Source organism: Castor canadensis, chromosome 14 (genome assembly GCF_047511655.1).
Source record: "Castor canadensis chromosome 14, mCasCan1.hap1v2, whole genome shotgun sequence".
Classification (NCBI taxonomy): Eukaryota; Metazoa; Chordata; class Mammalia; order Rodentia; family Castoridae; genus Castor; species Castor canadensis.
Window position 1 is genome coordinate 40,350,120 of NC_133399.1, and position 15,782 is coordinate 40,365,901.

The following is a 15,782-nucleotide window of genomic DNA, read 5'->3' on the forward strand; positions in this document are numbered from 1 at the left end:
GCCTCCTTGTGCGTGCTCAGAGCAACAGGGAGGATGTGCTGGGCCATCACCCAGGTGGGCGAGTGTGCACATCCTCCCAAATGACATCCTGCGGCTCTCCCAGGCCACCCAGGGCTGCTGCCCCCAACAGCTCCCTCCCTCAGCTGCCTCCGGCTTAGCACACTGCTCACCAGCCTGGAGCAGCCAGGCAAATATTTGCTTTAGGAAATCCAAACAGCCAGGCCACAGTGACCCGGTTCTGGCAGCGCCAGCGGTCTGGGAAGAGAGCCGAGGGCAGCCTCACTGCAGGCTCCCCGTGACTCCCGGCCCATGCCGCACCTCTTGACCTCTGGGACCAGCATCAGTGGGAGCTCCCTTGCAGGGGTAGGAGCAAAGCTGCAGTCCCACAGGGGCAGGGTGGCAGAGGTGAGGGCTCTAGGGACACAGTAATTGGGCCCCTTCACTCAGCTCCCAACAACAGACCCATGGTGGCATGGTGGCGCCCACCTGTAACCCAAGCACATGGGAGACTGAGGTAGGAGGGGTGTGAGTCCTAGGACAGGAAGGGGGAGCACCAACAGAGTGACCAGCGTAGGAGAAAGGACCCCAACCCACTTTAAGTAAGAAGGGGAGACAGCTAAGAATATCCCTGAGCACATTTGAAACCAGGACCTGTAAACTTTGACCTGCAACAGGTGGTGAAACTGAGGCTGGGAGAGCAGAATGAAAAAAGGGGGTTCAGTGGAGGTAGCCTGGCTCTCAGCCTCCACTGAGATGCTGGGTGACAAGCCCCCTGGGCAGGTGTAGCAGGCAAATACTCTAGAGAGCCTCCTAGGCCTCACTCTGCAGGACACCCACATCACGTGGAAAGGCCTGGGGGGTGGGTATCACAGGCTTCCTGCACAGCAGGACACGGACCCATGGGGAAGACAACTTCTGGGCGGGTGGCTTCAGAGCATTCCTGCCCTGTCTAGCCCCAGCAGTGCCTTGACGTCTGGGCCCTGGCCAAGGACAGGGAAGTACTTCCTCCCTCACTTAGTCCTACTGGCAGAGGGGCCTGGGCCCAGCAAGCAGTGTGTCTGCCCTCCAGCCAGAGCAGTCAGTTCAGTGCCCTTGAAAAGTTCTGAAGATGTGGACCGCAGACCCTTGGGGCAGCCACGACCCTCTGGCCACACAAGTCCAACCCAGAGAAGATGGGGGACTTGCCACAGGCTACATACAGGGTGTCCTAACCCCTGCAGAGCTGTAGCTCACCCCCAGGACAGCAGGGAGGCCTGGGCGGTGTTAGACAGGGGCCAGGCCCTGGATCAGCTAGGGCTCAGGAACCCACAACAGTCCCAAGTGCCACTGGCAACAAGCCCAGAAAACCCAGCCAGGGGGAGCACTTTTGACTGGCTTAAGAATCCCAAAGTTGCCACCCCAATTCAAGCCTTGTATATAGCAGGAAAGAAATCATGGCCTCCAGAACCAAGAGCCTAGCCAAAAGCCTTCAAAAACCCCACAACGCATTTCCATAGCAAAGAACCCCAGAAAATTGTCTTGCCTCTGATCCCCGCAGAGTGCCCAGGAAGCAAAGTTACGATCCAGGAGACGGGAAATGAAATGAGACATCGGGAGGAGCGTCTAGGAATCTTCTGGAAGTGGCTAGAACCTTCTAGCTTGGGCTCCTGGACGTGCTACTGCCTGGCCCACCACTTGCCGCTCTGCTTCCTGGAGGCAAAGCTGGGACCTCGCAGGGAGGCTGGGGAGAGGAGCAGGTGACAAGCGAGGCCCCCACCAGTGCCACCCTGTGCTGCAGTTCCGTTCCGAGGCAAGAGTTTACACAGCTGGAGGCAGGAGAGTGGATTCCAAGCCACTCGACCCAGTCCACCTACACTTCCTTCCCACCAACCAGCAGGTCGCCTCACAGCCTGCCCCACCACCAGTGGACAGCTTTAGGCCTTTTGGAGAAGTCACTGCCAAGGCCAGGCTGGAGTTCTGTGGTGTCACCGCTGGCACTTCAAGGGTGGGGACCAGCCAACCCCTTCCCCCCTAGGGCATCCGCCTGAGACCCTCCCAATGCCCTCCCCCACGGTGAGGGAGAACGGCGAAAGGCAAGAAGAAACCACAGGTTTTCAGTGCTGACTGCAGTTCCCGGGCAGTCAGTCCACCAAAAAGCAGCAGGGCAGAAAGGAAGGGGGTGGGGAGCAAGGGTCGCAGGGCCCATGGGCGCTGCCCCCACTGCCACTTGGGCCATCAGTGTCCCCACAGAGTTGGTTGGCAGCCTCTGCCCACCCAGGACCTTGTACAAATACGTGCAGGGATGATGGGGCTGACCGCCACCAGCCACTCACCCCGATGCATTTACGCACCCGCCGGTGTTCAGAACCTGCGCCTGCAGAAGGGACAGCGCTGCAGCCTCCCCATCTCCCCAGTCCCCTCCTGATGCCTCCCCCACTGCTCCTGTGCCTGAGTATCAGAAAACGGGGGCCGGACGGGTGTAGTGGTGCGCACCTGTAATCCCAGGTACTTGGGAGGCAGAGGCAGGAAGATCCTGGTTGGAGACCAGCCCAGGCAAAAGCGAGAGACCCTATCTGAAAAACAAACTAAAAAGCAAAAAGGGCTGGTGGCATGGCTTAAGTGGCAGACTGCCTGCCTGCCTAGCAAGAATGAGGCCCTGAGTTCAAATTCCAGTACCACCATAAAAAAGAAAAAAGAAAGTGAGAAAGAAACCAGGTGTGGGGCTGGGTCACTAAAGGACTTTCTATGAACTTTCCACTCCAGGCCAGGTGAGGTGTGGGCTTCAGCTGGTGCCCTGTGACTCGCAGGGTATGCACGTTTGTAGCACACTGAAATGAGGGGCCAGTTCTGGGACCAGGCTCATGCTGGGGACTGGACATGGATTCACCAATTGAGGAAGAGGAGCAGAAGCCAAGTTTGCTGGACTCTGCAACCCACATCCTGACCGCCAGGCCAGCAGGTCCCATCTCCCAAAGTCTGCACCCAGCAGACTCTTGTTGAAGTCTGGGGACATTTGTGGTTCCCATGACTTAGAGGGGACCCTATGGGTACCTAATGGTGGAGGCCTGGATGCTACTAGCACCCTGCAGTACCCAGGACGTGCCCATGTGGCTGTCCACAGTGCCAAGGGAGTTCTGCTCTAGGCCACGCTGCCTCCTTGTGCAAAACAATCAGAAGGGACCCTGTTGGAGAAGTGTAGCTCGCGCCGGCCAGTCTGGGCTTTGAGGCCCCCCTTACCTCCGCCAACTTCCAGTGTTCTCCTGGTCCACGCGCAACTTCTTAACCTTCCGCATTAACCGTGCAGCTGACTCGGAGGGCGGGGCCTGCAGAGAGGAGAGACTGCTGCAGCTCTCAACTAACCTCCCAGGCTCACGGTTCCTGATGCTCCTGAAGTGCCAGATGGTACCAGGTGCTCCCCAGAACCGTGCGACTTTCTTGCTTGACGGTTTTCTCCAGGTAAGAAATCCCTACAGTGACCTCCCTGTCTCTCACCATGGGCTTCCCTGTCCCGCCTCAGGACCCTGCCAGCAAGGAGGCAGTGGCCAGCTGCAGTCCCTCAAACCTGGACCCCAACATCTTTTCTTTCTAGCTTAAAATAAAGTCCCCAGGTGTTTCCAGTGGCTCCGGCGACACCACCCAAGGGGCACTTGTGGGAAGCAGATCCAACCCCAAGTCCTACGCTGAGGCTGCTCCCTGGTGGCTTTCTTGACCTCATCTTTCCCTGATGACCTTGACCTCTGCCACACTGGGCTCATCACTTGCGCCTAGACATCCGGCCTCTGCACCTGCCAGCCCCTATATGGGGCCAGTCCTCCCGCTCTGTGTGATGCGCTCCTTCTTGTCCTTCTGCGCCAAAGTGGTCCCAGACACTTGATGCACAGTTGCCACCTGGTCACCCTATCATGACCTGGACAAGAACAGTGACCTGGAGAATAGTTCTGTGCCACCCTCCCCCTGGGGCAGAGTCTCAACTGGGGTGATTCTGCCCCTAGGGATCACCAGGCCATGTCTGTGGACATTTGGGGCTGTTACAACTTAGGAGCTCCTGGCATAGAGTGAAAATGCTGGGGGGGGACCCACTCTGGGTGGATGAATGCTCCACACTCACACTGGGTTGCTAGCCCCTCACTAGGAGCCCCATGTCTGACCAGATCCTATCGTATACCCTGAGCCTCAAACCACAGCCTGTCCGCAGGCTGCTTTAGATTGGAGGCACATTGTCCTTGTTCAGTGCTGCTGAAAGTCAGGGAACACTGGGACGATCACTGACCAATGACTTTCTCAGAAAACCCATGCCCCAGTACAGGCAAGTGGCTATAACTTAAAGAATGTCGCACCAAACCAGGCGCGGTAATCCCAGCTACTTGAGAAGCAGAGATCTAAAGAACCACAGTTTGAAGCCAGCCTCAAGAAGTTCATGATACTCCATCTCAACCAATAAAGCTGGACATGCTGACCTGCCTGTCATTTCAACTATGAAGGAAGCATAAATAAGAGGATCACAGTCCAGGCAAGCCAAGGTATAAACACAAGACCCTATCTGAAAAATAAACAAAGCAAAAAAAGACTGGCAGAGTGGCTCAAGTGGTAGAGCACCTGCCTAGCAAGTATGAGGCCCTGAGTTCAAACCCCAGTACCACCAAAAAAAAGAAGAAGAATATCAACCTGGACACAAAACAGCGATAATAGCAGGTCACAATGGAGGAGGGATGTACCCTCACCACAACGAGACATGGCTGCACTTCCAGTCCAGTGGAGAAATGTTGGGGGCTCCATGTCAGAGGGAGATGGGCTCAGATACATCTGGGCTGCGTGACCTTGGGGAAGCCACCTAACCTCCCCATGCCTCAATTTTCCCCAGATGGAAAATGGGACTACAGTACACTACCTATACCTGGGCCTACTGTGAGGGTAAATGAAATGGCACACATATGACTCATACCACACCGGGCAAGGCACAAACTAAATGACAACTAATGCTGTCATCTAAACAGGATATTTATAATCACACCAAGGGCAGCAGGGAACCAAAGTCCCTTCCCGAGCAAAATCCACATTGATTTTGCTGACCAGGAGCCATGCACTGTGTGGGATGGGGGAGGGGCAGCCACACCCCCACTGCATCCAGCAGGATTGGGCGCTCTGCCTTTTCTCCCTGGCCCTTTGGAGGGCTCCTACCAGCAGCAGCTGGAGGGGGACAATGCATGAAAGGACAACCGTTCGGCAGGGGCTCAGAAAGCCATGGCCACCGCCCTGGGTCAGTGATCCCTGCTGAAAGCCACTTCCTGTCAGTCTCAAATTCCAAAGCCCACCCCCTAACTTGCCAGGCTATGCGACCCCAGTGTAACTGACCTTCTAAAGGGTCCAAGGAGCCTCCATTCCAGCAGCAGGCGAGGGCACGGACCTTGATACAATAAACGTGTCGTTAGGGAGGCAGGCGGATGGAGGGACTAGCTAGGCACAGGCTGCCCTCGGCTGGCTGGCTGGCTGGCTGGCTGGCTTTCCAGTCTGGGATCACAGACTTTCTACCTGGCTAGACTCTAGATGTGCATCCCGCCCCCAGCCCGTCTGTACGTCTGGGACTGAACCTGGGAGAGAAATCATCCCAGTTGCCCAATTCCCCCAGAACCCAGTCAGGGACTTCAGGGCTTGGGGATTACAATCCACACCTCCTGGGCATTAGTAACAGCTCCTGGAAAGCAGGCTGGTTTCTGCGGTGGAGCCAAGTGACTGCCACCAGGCCCGGGGGAGCCAGGGGTGGGGGGCAAAAGGAGATGGCGGGCGACAGCCTTGCTTGATGGAGCGGTCAGGGCGGGGCTGAGGCTGTGCGGGGCCAAGGTGGGCGCCCGGCAGGCCGGGGAGCTGCGGGAAGGTGGGGTTGAGGATTAGGACCTGGTGTTGGTGGAGAGGGGATGGGGCCTGGGGAGGCGAGGGCTGGGGCAGGTCGCAGGTCCTAGGAGATGGCTGATCTGTCACGTAGGATTTGCATGGGGAGGGAGGGTCAGCACGTCCGTAGCTTCCAGGGAAGCCGGGCGGCTGTCAGGGTCTGTAGCGGGGAGCGCGATCTCGGGCGCGGCCGGCCCGGGAAAGGGCCAGACCTGGGTGGCCTGGGCAACCTGGGGATGGACGTCAGACGGGTCGGGAAGAGGACAGACTGCGAGGTGGCCCAACCAACGGAGCAATTAGAATAGGGAAGAAGACGCGAGGATGACGCGGGGCGGAGGGGAAACCGAGGCAGCGGGAGGGGGTGGGGAGGCGGACGCGCCAATGGCGGGGCCGGGGTGCGAGAAGGCTGGGGCGGAGGCTCCGGGGAGTCCGGTCAATGGCGGGTCCAGGGTCGCAGCTGAGGCGCGGCCAGTCAATGGCGGGTTCAGGGTCACGGGTGAGACGGGACTCGGCGCGCGGGCGCTGCTCACCGGGGCGCGGGGCGGCGGCCGGGCTGGGCGGGCGTCCCGGGGCCGGCGACGCCTCACATTCGAGGCTCCATGCCCCGGACTGCGGCCCCGGAAGTGGCGGGTGCGGGGGACAGCGGCGGCGGCGGACACGGGGACCCACCGGCTCAGGTCCCTTTGACCCGGAAGTTGAGCTGCCCAAGCGGCGGCTTGTGATTGGATAGCATATGGCCGGAACCAACGAGCCCGTAGCGATGGGGGGAAACACACTGGAACGGCTCTGGCGGCCCATGATGTGGAACGTGCCGTGTCGTCCTGCAAAGGAGAATTCTACGAGAAACACCCCTATGAAGCTTGGTATGACCCAACATAACCGATTACATTTCTATTAAAGGAAAGCAGAAAATTATTGTTTTAGTGAGGCGTTGGTGGTATAGTGGTTAGCATAGCTGCCTTCCAAGCAGTTGACCCGGGTTCGATTCCCGGCCAACGCAAGGTATTTTCTTTCTTATAAAAATTCCTAAAAAACAAGAAGAAAGAAGAGAGGGGACAGAATTTCTAACAAATGGAATTTGAGACAATATTTTAGAATAGTTTAAACTAGACGGTCTTGCCCTTAACGCAGAGAAACTAAAGCAGATACCTTAAAAGCAACTGAGGCCAATAGGAAAAGGGGAACAGGTACTAGAGAAAAGGTTAGATCAAAAAGAATTAACCTAGAAGGTAACACACACGCACAGGAAATCAATGTGAGTCAATGCCCTGTATAGCTATCCTTATCTCAACCAGCAAAAACCCTTGTTCCTTCGTATTATTGCTTATACTCTCTCTACAACAAAATCAGAAATAAGGGCAAAATAGTTTCTGCTGGGTATTGAGGGGGGGAGAGGGAGGGGGCGGAGTGGGTGGTAAGGGAGGGGGTGGGGGCAGGGGGGAGAAATGACCCAAGCCTTGTATGCACATATGAATAATAAAAGAAAAAAGAAAAAAAGTAACCTATAAAATAAGTAAATAAACTAGACGGCCCCAGAGCGTTTCCAGTCAGGATCGAACCAAGTACCTTTCTCGTGGGCGGGGGACAAACGTGATAACCATTACACTACGGGAAGCCGCGCTGGCTGGCGTATCTGGCGCTTCCCTGACATAGCTACAATGTAGCAGCGCCGCGCTACAGTAACCTGGCGGCGTTAGTTCCGCGGTCTGCGGCCGCCGCTGGTTTCTGCTGTGCGCACACGCCGCTCTCCCCACCGCAGAGCCAAGTATAGATTCAAAAAATTAAATTAAAGAATAAACAACCTTATTATTACATCCTCACACAATGGCACCCGCCATGAACAGACTCCAAAGGGAAAAAGGTTCACAAACCGTCGCCAGCCAAGAAAAAAAAACATTTATGGCCCCGCGCCGGTGGCTCACATCTGTAATCCCAGCTACTCAGGAGGCAGAGATCGGGAGGATCACGGTTCGAAACCAGCCCGGAAAAATAGTTTGTGAGACCCTATCTCGAAAAAACTCATCACCAAAAAAAAAGGGCTGGTGGAGTGGCTCAAGGTGTAGGCCTTGAGTTCAAACCCCAGTACCGCAAAAAAAAAAAAAAAAAAAAAAAAAAAAGAGGTCTAGCTCTATAATCGCGGTAGAGCGCCTGCCTAGCCAGTGTGAGTCCCCGAGTTCAAGTGCCTCCAAAAAACCAAATTATTTGAGACAGGGTTTCTCTCGGAGGCCAGGCTGGCCTTGAACTTGTGATCCTCCTGCCTTTGCCTCCTGGGTGCTGGGATCACAGGTATGCAGCACCATGCCTGGCTCTGGGAACCATTTGTTTGTCTGAAGTTCAAGTTTAACTGGCTGTCCTACATTTCAGGTCGCCATCCTATTCCCAGAGCAAGTGGAAGCCTCTCAGTATGAGCCGGGCCACCTGACATGGGACTCCAAATGTCCATCAGTCCCCATGGGCCTTGACTGCTTTTCACAGGACTGGGATTTGAACTCAGGGCTTCACACTTGCAAAGCAGGCACTGTGCCACGTATGACCCTTGAAATAAAATGCTGAAGGCCGTCCTGGGATGTGAGGGCGATCTGGCTGCGACATCTCTCACCTTATTGATCGCCAGGGTTGACTTGGATGATCTGGCTGGCTAGGCGGGGGTCGCCTTCCTCACCACTCCATGTGCGTCCCTCCCGAAGCTGCGCGCCTGGTGGAGAGGACGACCTTCCTGGGAGAGAAGGACCAATCTTCCATCAAGGGTGTAGAGTAGCTGCGCTCCCCTGCCAGGACCTCCTAACAAGCTCTCGACGTGTAGACCCGGAGTTAAACCCCAGTACCGAAAAAGAAAAAAAAGTGACGACAACTCAAATGTCCACCCATACATGGAGTACAGCTCAGCTGTGAAGATTCAGTACTAGTAGATGCTACAATCGGCGTGAACCCTGCAATGTTTTTCTTTTGAAGATGAGGAGGTGCCCCCTGTGTTGCCTAGGCTGGTCTCAAGTTCCTGCACTCAAGTGACCCTCCTGCCTCGACTCCAGAGAAGCTGGGACTACAGGTATGCACCACTGCACCGTTCACTCTGTGCTCGATGAAAGAGACCAGTGGCCACCATCACACATGCTTCCTCCCATTTGAGATGCCCAGAATAGACCAATCCTTCCCAACAGGACAGGCCAGTAGACTGACCATGGAACCGGAGGATGAAGGCAGTACAACAGGCTTTTCTGGATGCTGCAATTTATGGAGAGATTGACATTAAACAACAACAAAAAGGTGTCAGCCAGATAGGTGAGAAGCTTGGTAAGGCCAGGTAAGAAAGAATAAGTGCACAAGTCCTCAAAGGCCAGGGCCTGGGCCCCTTGGGAGAGATGTCCACAAGGGCGGCCTCGTTGGCAAAGGAGAAAAGACTCTGGCCAGAGACTGTAATAAAACCAGGAGCCGGTCCCAGGAAGGAGGGGGAGGTCCACTCAAAACCTGCCAGTGGGGTTCAGCAGTGTGGTGGCCACTGAGAACTGAATCAACAATCATTTTGGAGACTGGGCACAGTCCCTCATGCCTGTAATCCCAGGTACTCAGGAGGCAGAGATCAGGAGGATCACAATTGGAAGACAGACTGGGCAAAAATTTAGTGAGACCCCATCTCAACTGATGACCCAGGCATGGTGGATCACAACTGTAATTCCAGCTATTCAGGAAGGATAGGTAGGAGGATCACAGTCCAGGCTGGCCCCCACCGGAACAAAAACCTGAGACCAGGCTCACGCCTGTCATCCTAGTTACTCAGGAGGCAGAGATCAGGAGGATGGAGATTTGAAGCCTGCCCGTGAGCCACAACCCCAACTCTTTTGGCTTTAGTTATTTTTCACATAGGGTCTTTCATGCTTCGCCTGAGGTGCCTTCAGACCCTGATTCTCCTACCTCTGCCTCTGCTTAGCTGGGATTATAGATGTGTGTCACCACACCCTGCCCAAAATTCCCTTCCTTAAGAACACTGATCTTATTGAGCCAGGGTCCATCCTCATCTTCTCTTTTTAACTTGAAGACCTCGGTAGAGACCTCGTTTCTGAGTAAGGCCACATTCCCCCTGTGCGATGCAACCTTTGCAGGGACATGTGTAGGATTTGACTCCTGAGAGAGGACTGGCTTTTGTAGGATGAGCTGTAACTAGCCGGTCCCCCGTGGTTGGACACTCAGGTTGCTTCCAGTTTTCTGCTTTGTAAAAGAAGCTGCTCCAGCATCCTTGCTGCTACGTTTGGAAGGCAAGGGGCCCCAGCGGTCTGTGTCCTCCTGACCCTGCCACTCCCCTGGGACGCCACGCTGACAAGGCCCCCAGTCTCACTTGGCTTCCCCACAGCTCTCTGGGGCCCCTGTCTCTCCCTTTCCTTCCCAGGTCCTCTTCCCTCCTGTGCCCTGCCCCTCCAGGCAGCTTTGTCCACTCTCGGGGCCCTGACCCCATATCTATACCTGGTGACACCCACGGTCCCCTCTGCAGTCCAGGCTTTGCGCTCCACACTTGGGGGCCGGGGGTCCCTGCACATCCCCAGGTGGGAGACTCATGATTCTCACCCTCAACTCGGCCATGCTATGCCTGACCAGTCCCCAGATCTGACCACCACAGCCCCATGTCAGCTGAGGTGGCTCTGTCCTTCCAGGGGCTCAGTCAGACCCGGGGCCACCCTGACCCCTCACTGCCGCCACACCCAGGGCCCCGGCATGTCGGATAAGCGCTGTGCAGACACATCCAGTCTGCATGCCTCCTTCCCCTCAACAGCTTCCATCTGTGACTCAGTTGTAACAGTCCAGGCACCCTGGGTCCCCAGATCCCACACAAACCCTCATCTGTCCCCCACAGCAGCCATCAGGGGGCACCCATGAGCCAGGCCCTCCCTCCCCTGCCCACAGCCCTCCATGGCTCCCACCTCCCTCAGGCTCAAAGCCCAAGTCCTCCCTGCATCCCACAGGACCCTGCATGACCTGCCTGTCCCCTCCCTGCCTCCTCCTCCCTCCGTCCCCCTCGTTCCCTCTGCTCCAGCCACACGGCCTCCTTGCTGCTCCTCCATCACCCAGGCTCGTCCTGCCCCAGGGCCTTTGCACAGGCTGAGCCTGCTGGCTTCCCCCAGGCTCTTCAAAGGCAGCTGTCTCCTCCTTCTACTGTTGGTTTCAGTGTTCCCTCCTGGGACGGATCTCCCCCGAGCCCGGCTAACTGTAACCTTGCTCCCCCTCCTCAGTCCCCCAGGCCGTCCCTAATTCTGGAACAATCATCCATGCACATTCACTCACCAATTTCTCCTCCCCCCCGTCAGGCTGTGAGCTTCCCTGGTGCCTGCCGTTTATGGTGGTTGTTCTGGTTTACTGCTTGAGTCTATTTTGTATTCCTGCTGTGTTGCTAAGAGTTCGGTAAACATTTGTTGATGTTTTGAACAGATGTGGAGCTAGTCAGAGGAAAGAAGGGGCCTGGGGCTGGTGCTGATTTGGGGCACAAACTGGTGGGTTTCCTGGTGGAGGAGGACCTGGGAGAAACTGAAACCTCCCTGGGAGCCCCAGCAAGGCCCCCAAGCTCACTTTCTACCAACCAACCCACACACAAACCAAAAACTAAAATATTCCTTGGTTTGGGGGACCTGGGGTTCAGGTCAGTGGCAAAGTCCACTTGTGGCATGCACAAGGCCCTGGGATCCATCCCCAGCCACACACGCACCGGAAATGGTTCTTGAGCCCTTCAAACCCTCCAGGGACAGCTAAGGTGCTGTGTGACTCTGGGCAGGTTGCTCCACCTCTCTGAGCCCTTGTCTGCCAGGGTGAGGGTGGGTGGGTAGGGGTGCTGGGTGTTGCGAAGGGACCATAATTCTGTCGGTCCACTAGGTGTCAGCAGGAGATTCCCCTCTCCCCCCTCTCACCTCCCACCCGGTTGCCCTCCCAGCTTCTCTCACTCTACATCTGTAACTCAGTCCTCCAACAGCGCCACGATTCAGGCTCTATCAGCAGCACCTTCCTTCAAACACTGAAGAGACTCAAGGCACAGAGAGGTTAAGTAACTTGCCCAAGGTCACACAGCTTATAAGTAGCAGCATCGGGATTTAAAGCCAGGTGGCCTGGCTCCAAAGTCGATGGCACAAGACCAGACTTCCGTCTATGTAGATCGAGATCAAGCTAACCACAAAGAAAATACCGTAAAAATCAAAGGTTGTTGGATCCAAACCAGTCTGGACCTGGACTGGGTCACAGATGTGTTCAAACACAACAAGCTGACAGCTTTGTAGGCAAAATAAAGAGAAAAGCAGGTGTCACGTGGCTGGCACTCCCCCACGAAGGTGGCGTGAGCTGCAACAGTCCAGGGGTGCGTGTCAGCTGTCCCCACTGACAGAAGTCACGGCGCCCTGTGACAAGTACATATGACATGGCCACACGAAGGCATGAGTGTCCCAGGACACAGCCAAGGAAGCCTGAGGTGGCCGTGCTCTGGGCAAGGCCTGAGGCCCCGGCTTCTCTGCTTAGACGATTATACAGAGCTGGAGTTCAAGCTTCTTATTTTGTGTGTGGTACTGGGATTTGAACTCAGGACCTTCACCTTGAGCCACTCCACCTGCCCTTTTTGTGATTTTTTTTTTTTTGAGATAGGGTCTCACAAACTATTTTTCCAGGCTGGCTTTGAACCACAATCCTCCTGCGTAGCTGGTATTACAGGTGTGAGCCACTGGCACCGGCTCTATCTTAACTGTTCCAACATACAGAAAAGCATGGCAGGCAATACAACATTTGCTCCAACATGAAACCTCTTCTGCCCGTGGTTTAGATGAAGACCGACACCAGGGCTGGGGTGTGGCTCAGTGACAGAGCACTTATGTAGACGCGTCAGGCTCCAGGTTTCATCCCCAACGCTGCAAAAATGGAAAAGATAAAGGAGGGCCAGGTGTGGTGACTCACGTCTATAATCCCAGCTACCTGGGAGGTAGAAGTGGGAGGATCACCACCTGAGGCTGGCAGGGCAAAAGTGGGAGATCCTATCTGAAAAATGAACTGAAAGCCAAAGGGCTGGGGTGCAGCTCAGTGGGGAGCATTGTAGCCCTGCACCCCAGAAAAGAAAAACGAGTAAAAGGCAGATAAAGGAAATGTCATGCCTTAGCTGGGATTGCAGGCGTGATCACTGGCACCTGGCTTCAGCTTTTTGAGACCTTCTGTGGTGATGCACAATCACCCTGCAAGCCACCGCCCCCCCAAATCTTTTACGTACATTTATTGAGCCTTTGTACAACTACGCAGTGCCAGGAGGCAGACGAAAAGGCCTTCTTATTGTCGTCAAAGGCTTGCAAACCCTAGCTGGAGGCAGCAAGGCTGGAGGCCGGCCCTGGGTCCCTCCCTCCCCACCCCTCCCTCTGTAGCTCCCACCTTCCTGCACCTCAAGGCCGTGGACGGCGCTTCAGGGATATTCTTAGCTCTGCACAAACAGCCACCTACTTGAAGGTCAAAGGTACCAAGAGATGGGACACGTGGGGGTGATGGAGGGACATGAGCAGTCTCCTGTCCTCACATCTGCCTCCTCCTGCAGAATCTGCTGGAATTTTCCCTGCACCAGGTTTCTCCGCCCCCTTTGGGCAGCATGGGGCCCGACTTTGCTGTGTGACTTTGGGTAAGTGAATCTCCCTCTCTGAGCTTCAACTGCCTCATCTATAAAATGAGGACAATAGTGCTATCCCATGTGGAAAGGGTACTGGGAGAGGAAAATAAAATAAGGGCTCACCGTGAGACTTGGCATACAGTAGGTGCTTAGTACAGAGTGTCTGTAGTGACTTTTTTCTTTGTGGTACTGGGGATCGAATGGGGGGGGGGCTCACACTTGCAACTGCTCTATCACTGAGCTATGCCCCAGATTTTTAAAAGAATATATTTTGTTTTTGAGGCCCCAACTGGCCTTGAACTTTCAATCTTTCTGCTTTCACCTCCTGAGTAGCTGGGATTACAGGCATTCTCCACCACTCCTACTCAGGTCTTGGCAGTTGCAATCAGGCGCTCTACAGTTTGAGCCACTCCTCCAGTCCACTTTGCTCTGGTTATTTTGGAGATGGGGTCTTGTGAATTATTTGCCCAGGCTGGCCTCGAACCTCCATCCTCCCGATCTCAGCCTTCTAAGTAGCTAGGATTACAGGTGTGAGCCACAGGCCCTGGAGAACCCATGTCTGCTCTATGTCTCCCAGTAGGGACACAGCAAAGTGCTCCACCACTGAGCTACATCCTCAGCTCCTTTTAAAATGCCTATTTTGTGACAAGGTCCCTCTAAAGTTGCCCAGGCTGACCTCGAACTTGTGATCCTCCTAGCACAGGCTCCTGGCAGGACCCTGACCATTCATGAACATGGAAGCCCTTGACCTTGAATTCTGAGCAGAGTGAAGAGAGCCAGGGAGCAGGGGCTGTGGGTGTCCGTCTAGATTTGAGCCTGCCACAGCCCAGCTTGGGGTGCAGGAGGCCATCTAGTCCCTGGGGCACAAGGGGTGCTATGACCATTTCACAGACAGCAAAATCGAGGCATGGTGGAAGCCCATGTGGTTCGTTCTTCCTGGCCCAAGCCGGGTTGGGGGCATTGAGAGCAGAAGGCTCTGGGTGGCCAGTGGGGGACAGGGCAGAGCTGTGAGGGGTCTGTCCATGACCTCTGTCGGGGTCTCCCGCGGAATTAGACCAAATTACAGCAGCGGGCTGGGGGAGGGGAGGCCGGGCAGGAGCTGCTGGGGCCCGCACCCCCTTGCCCCGGTGGATTCAGCTCCAGGAAAGTCAATTAGAGACAGCAGGAGGCCAGGATGGGGGGCCACATCAGAGCTCATAGGAACCCTGGGAAAGGGGGCTTCGGTGAGGTCCATGGGGCCACGGACACCCTGTGGGTCACTGTGGACCCCCAATGCCAAAAGGGGCAGGGCGCTGTCACTTCCCACCCGCCCTCATGGCAGGTTAGGAAGATGGGGACCCCCCAGACCCAAAAGCCTGCAGGCCCCCTGGGGTAGGTCACAAGGTAGGGTGGCCTTGGGAGGCACCCCCACACTCAGCCCTCCCTCAGCCGCCACTCCTGGTCCTGGAGGGCAGGAAGGGCCCTCCTATGGAGAGGAAGGACCCCCCACCCCAGGAACCCTCTGTACCCCCACTCTTGGAGCTCCATTCCTTATGGAGCCCCACCTCTGAGGCCTCCTCCCCTTCTCTGCACCTTGCTCAGACTCACTTGCCTTCTGACAGAACCCCTAGCTCTCTGGATCCCCACCCTGTTAGGGACCCCCGAGCCCCGCCCCTCCCCCATGCCACCCCTTGATCCCACCCCTCCCCCACACTCCCCCACCCTTTTCTTCCCTCCTCCCCTTGAGCCCCCCCCCCAAGCTCCTCCCCTGGGCTGGGCTGCTTTGAGAAGCCAGTGATTCCCCCATCTAGGTCTTGGGAAGTCTTGGGAACAGCGGCTCCCATCCATCTGCACTTCTCAGGGTGAGAAAACGACCTTTGGGCGAGCCAGGGGCACCCTGGAGACCATGCTGTGTCCATAGCTGTGGGTGGATCCCCCTCAGTTCTGCACGGAGAATGTGTGATGTGACGTCAGGGGCTGATTGGGGACCCCACTCTCGGAGCTGCTCTGCACACATGCCCCCACTTCTCTTGCAAAGAATGAGAGGCAGAGACTCAACGCCTGTGACCTGGGGTAGAGAGACTGGTTCAGGAGCCCCTCTCAGTGGACAGCTGCCTGGTCCCTGTCCTGTGCTGTGAAGTGGCACCCGTGTGCAATCACAGTCACACATGTAGAACCCACAGGCACGCGTGTGTGACCACAGACAGCCACATGTTAACAGAGATAGTGACACGCATACAATCTGTCACAGACAGACTCTTGGAAATGAAGATACATAGAGACAGGCACAGTCTCTCTCTCTCCCTCTCTCTCTTTCTCTCTCTCTCTCTCT

At 55.8% G+C, this 15,782-nt stretch overlaps 1 protein-coding gene, 1 long non-coding RNA gene and 1 other non-coding gene across 14 annotated transcripts in view; 2 read left to right on the plus strand and 1 right to left on the minus strand.

The window, feature by feature from the left end:
• Dpp9 (dipeptidyl peptidase 9) overlaps window positions 1-6,545 on the minus strand; it is a 37,630-nt gene extending 31,085 nt beyond the window's left edge. For 2 of the 12 annotated variants that reach the window (XR_012441399.1, XR_012441400.1), the window contains exons 1-5: window positions 6,396-6,545; window positions 5,332-5,383; window positions 3,217-3,302; window positions 2,473-2,564; window positions 1,523-2,353 (exon numbers count right to left, since the gene is read on the minus strand). Coding sequence is in view for 9 of the 12 variants with exons in the window: in XM_074054373.1 (XP_073910474.1) it covers window positions 1,523-1,590 (68 nt within the window). In the remaining 3 variants the exon portion in view is untranslated. Of the gene's footprint in view, window positions 1-1,522; window positions 2,354-2,472; window positions 2,565-3,216; window positions 3,303-5,331; window positions 5,384-5,648; window positions 6,116-6,395 lie in introns of those variants that run through there. The other 10 variants (XM_074054373.1, XM_074054372.1, XM_020165898.2 and 7 more) reach the window with 10 other exon arrangements.
• A 248-nt stretch (window positions 6,546-6,793) lies between these two features.
• Window positions 6,794-6,865, plus strand: Trnag-ucc (transfer RNA glycine (anticodon UCC)). Its single transcript has one exon. It is a non-coding gene; the product is annotated as a tRNA-Gly (tRNA).
• On the plus strand, window positions 6,799-14,750 carry LOC141416823 (uncharacterized). Its single transcript, XR_012441401.1, has 3 exons — window positions 6,799-7,120; window positions 8,230-9,166; window positions 13,403-14,750. It is a non-coding gene; the product is annotated as an uncharacterized lncRNA (long non-coding RNA).
• Window positions 14,751-15,782: the final 1,032 nt, after the last annotated feature.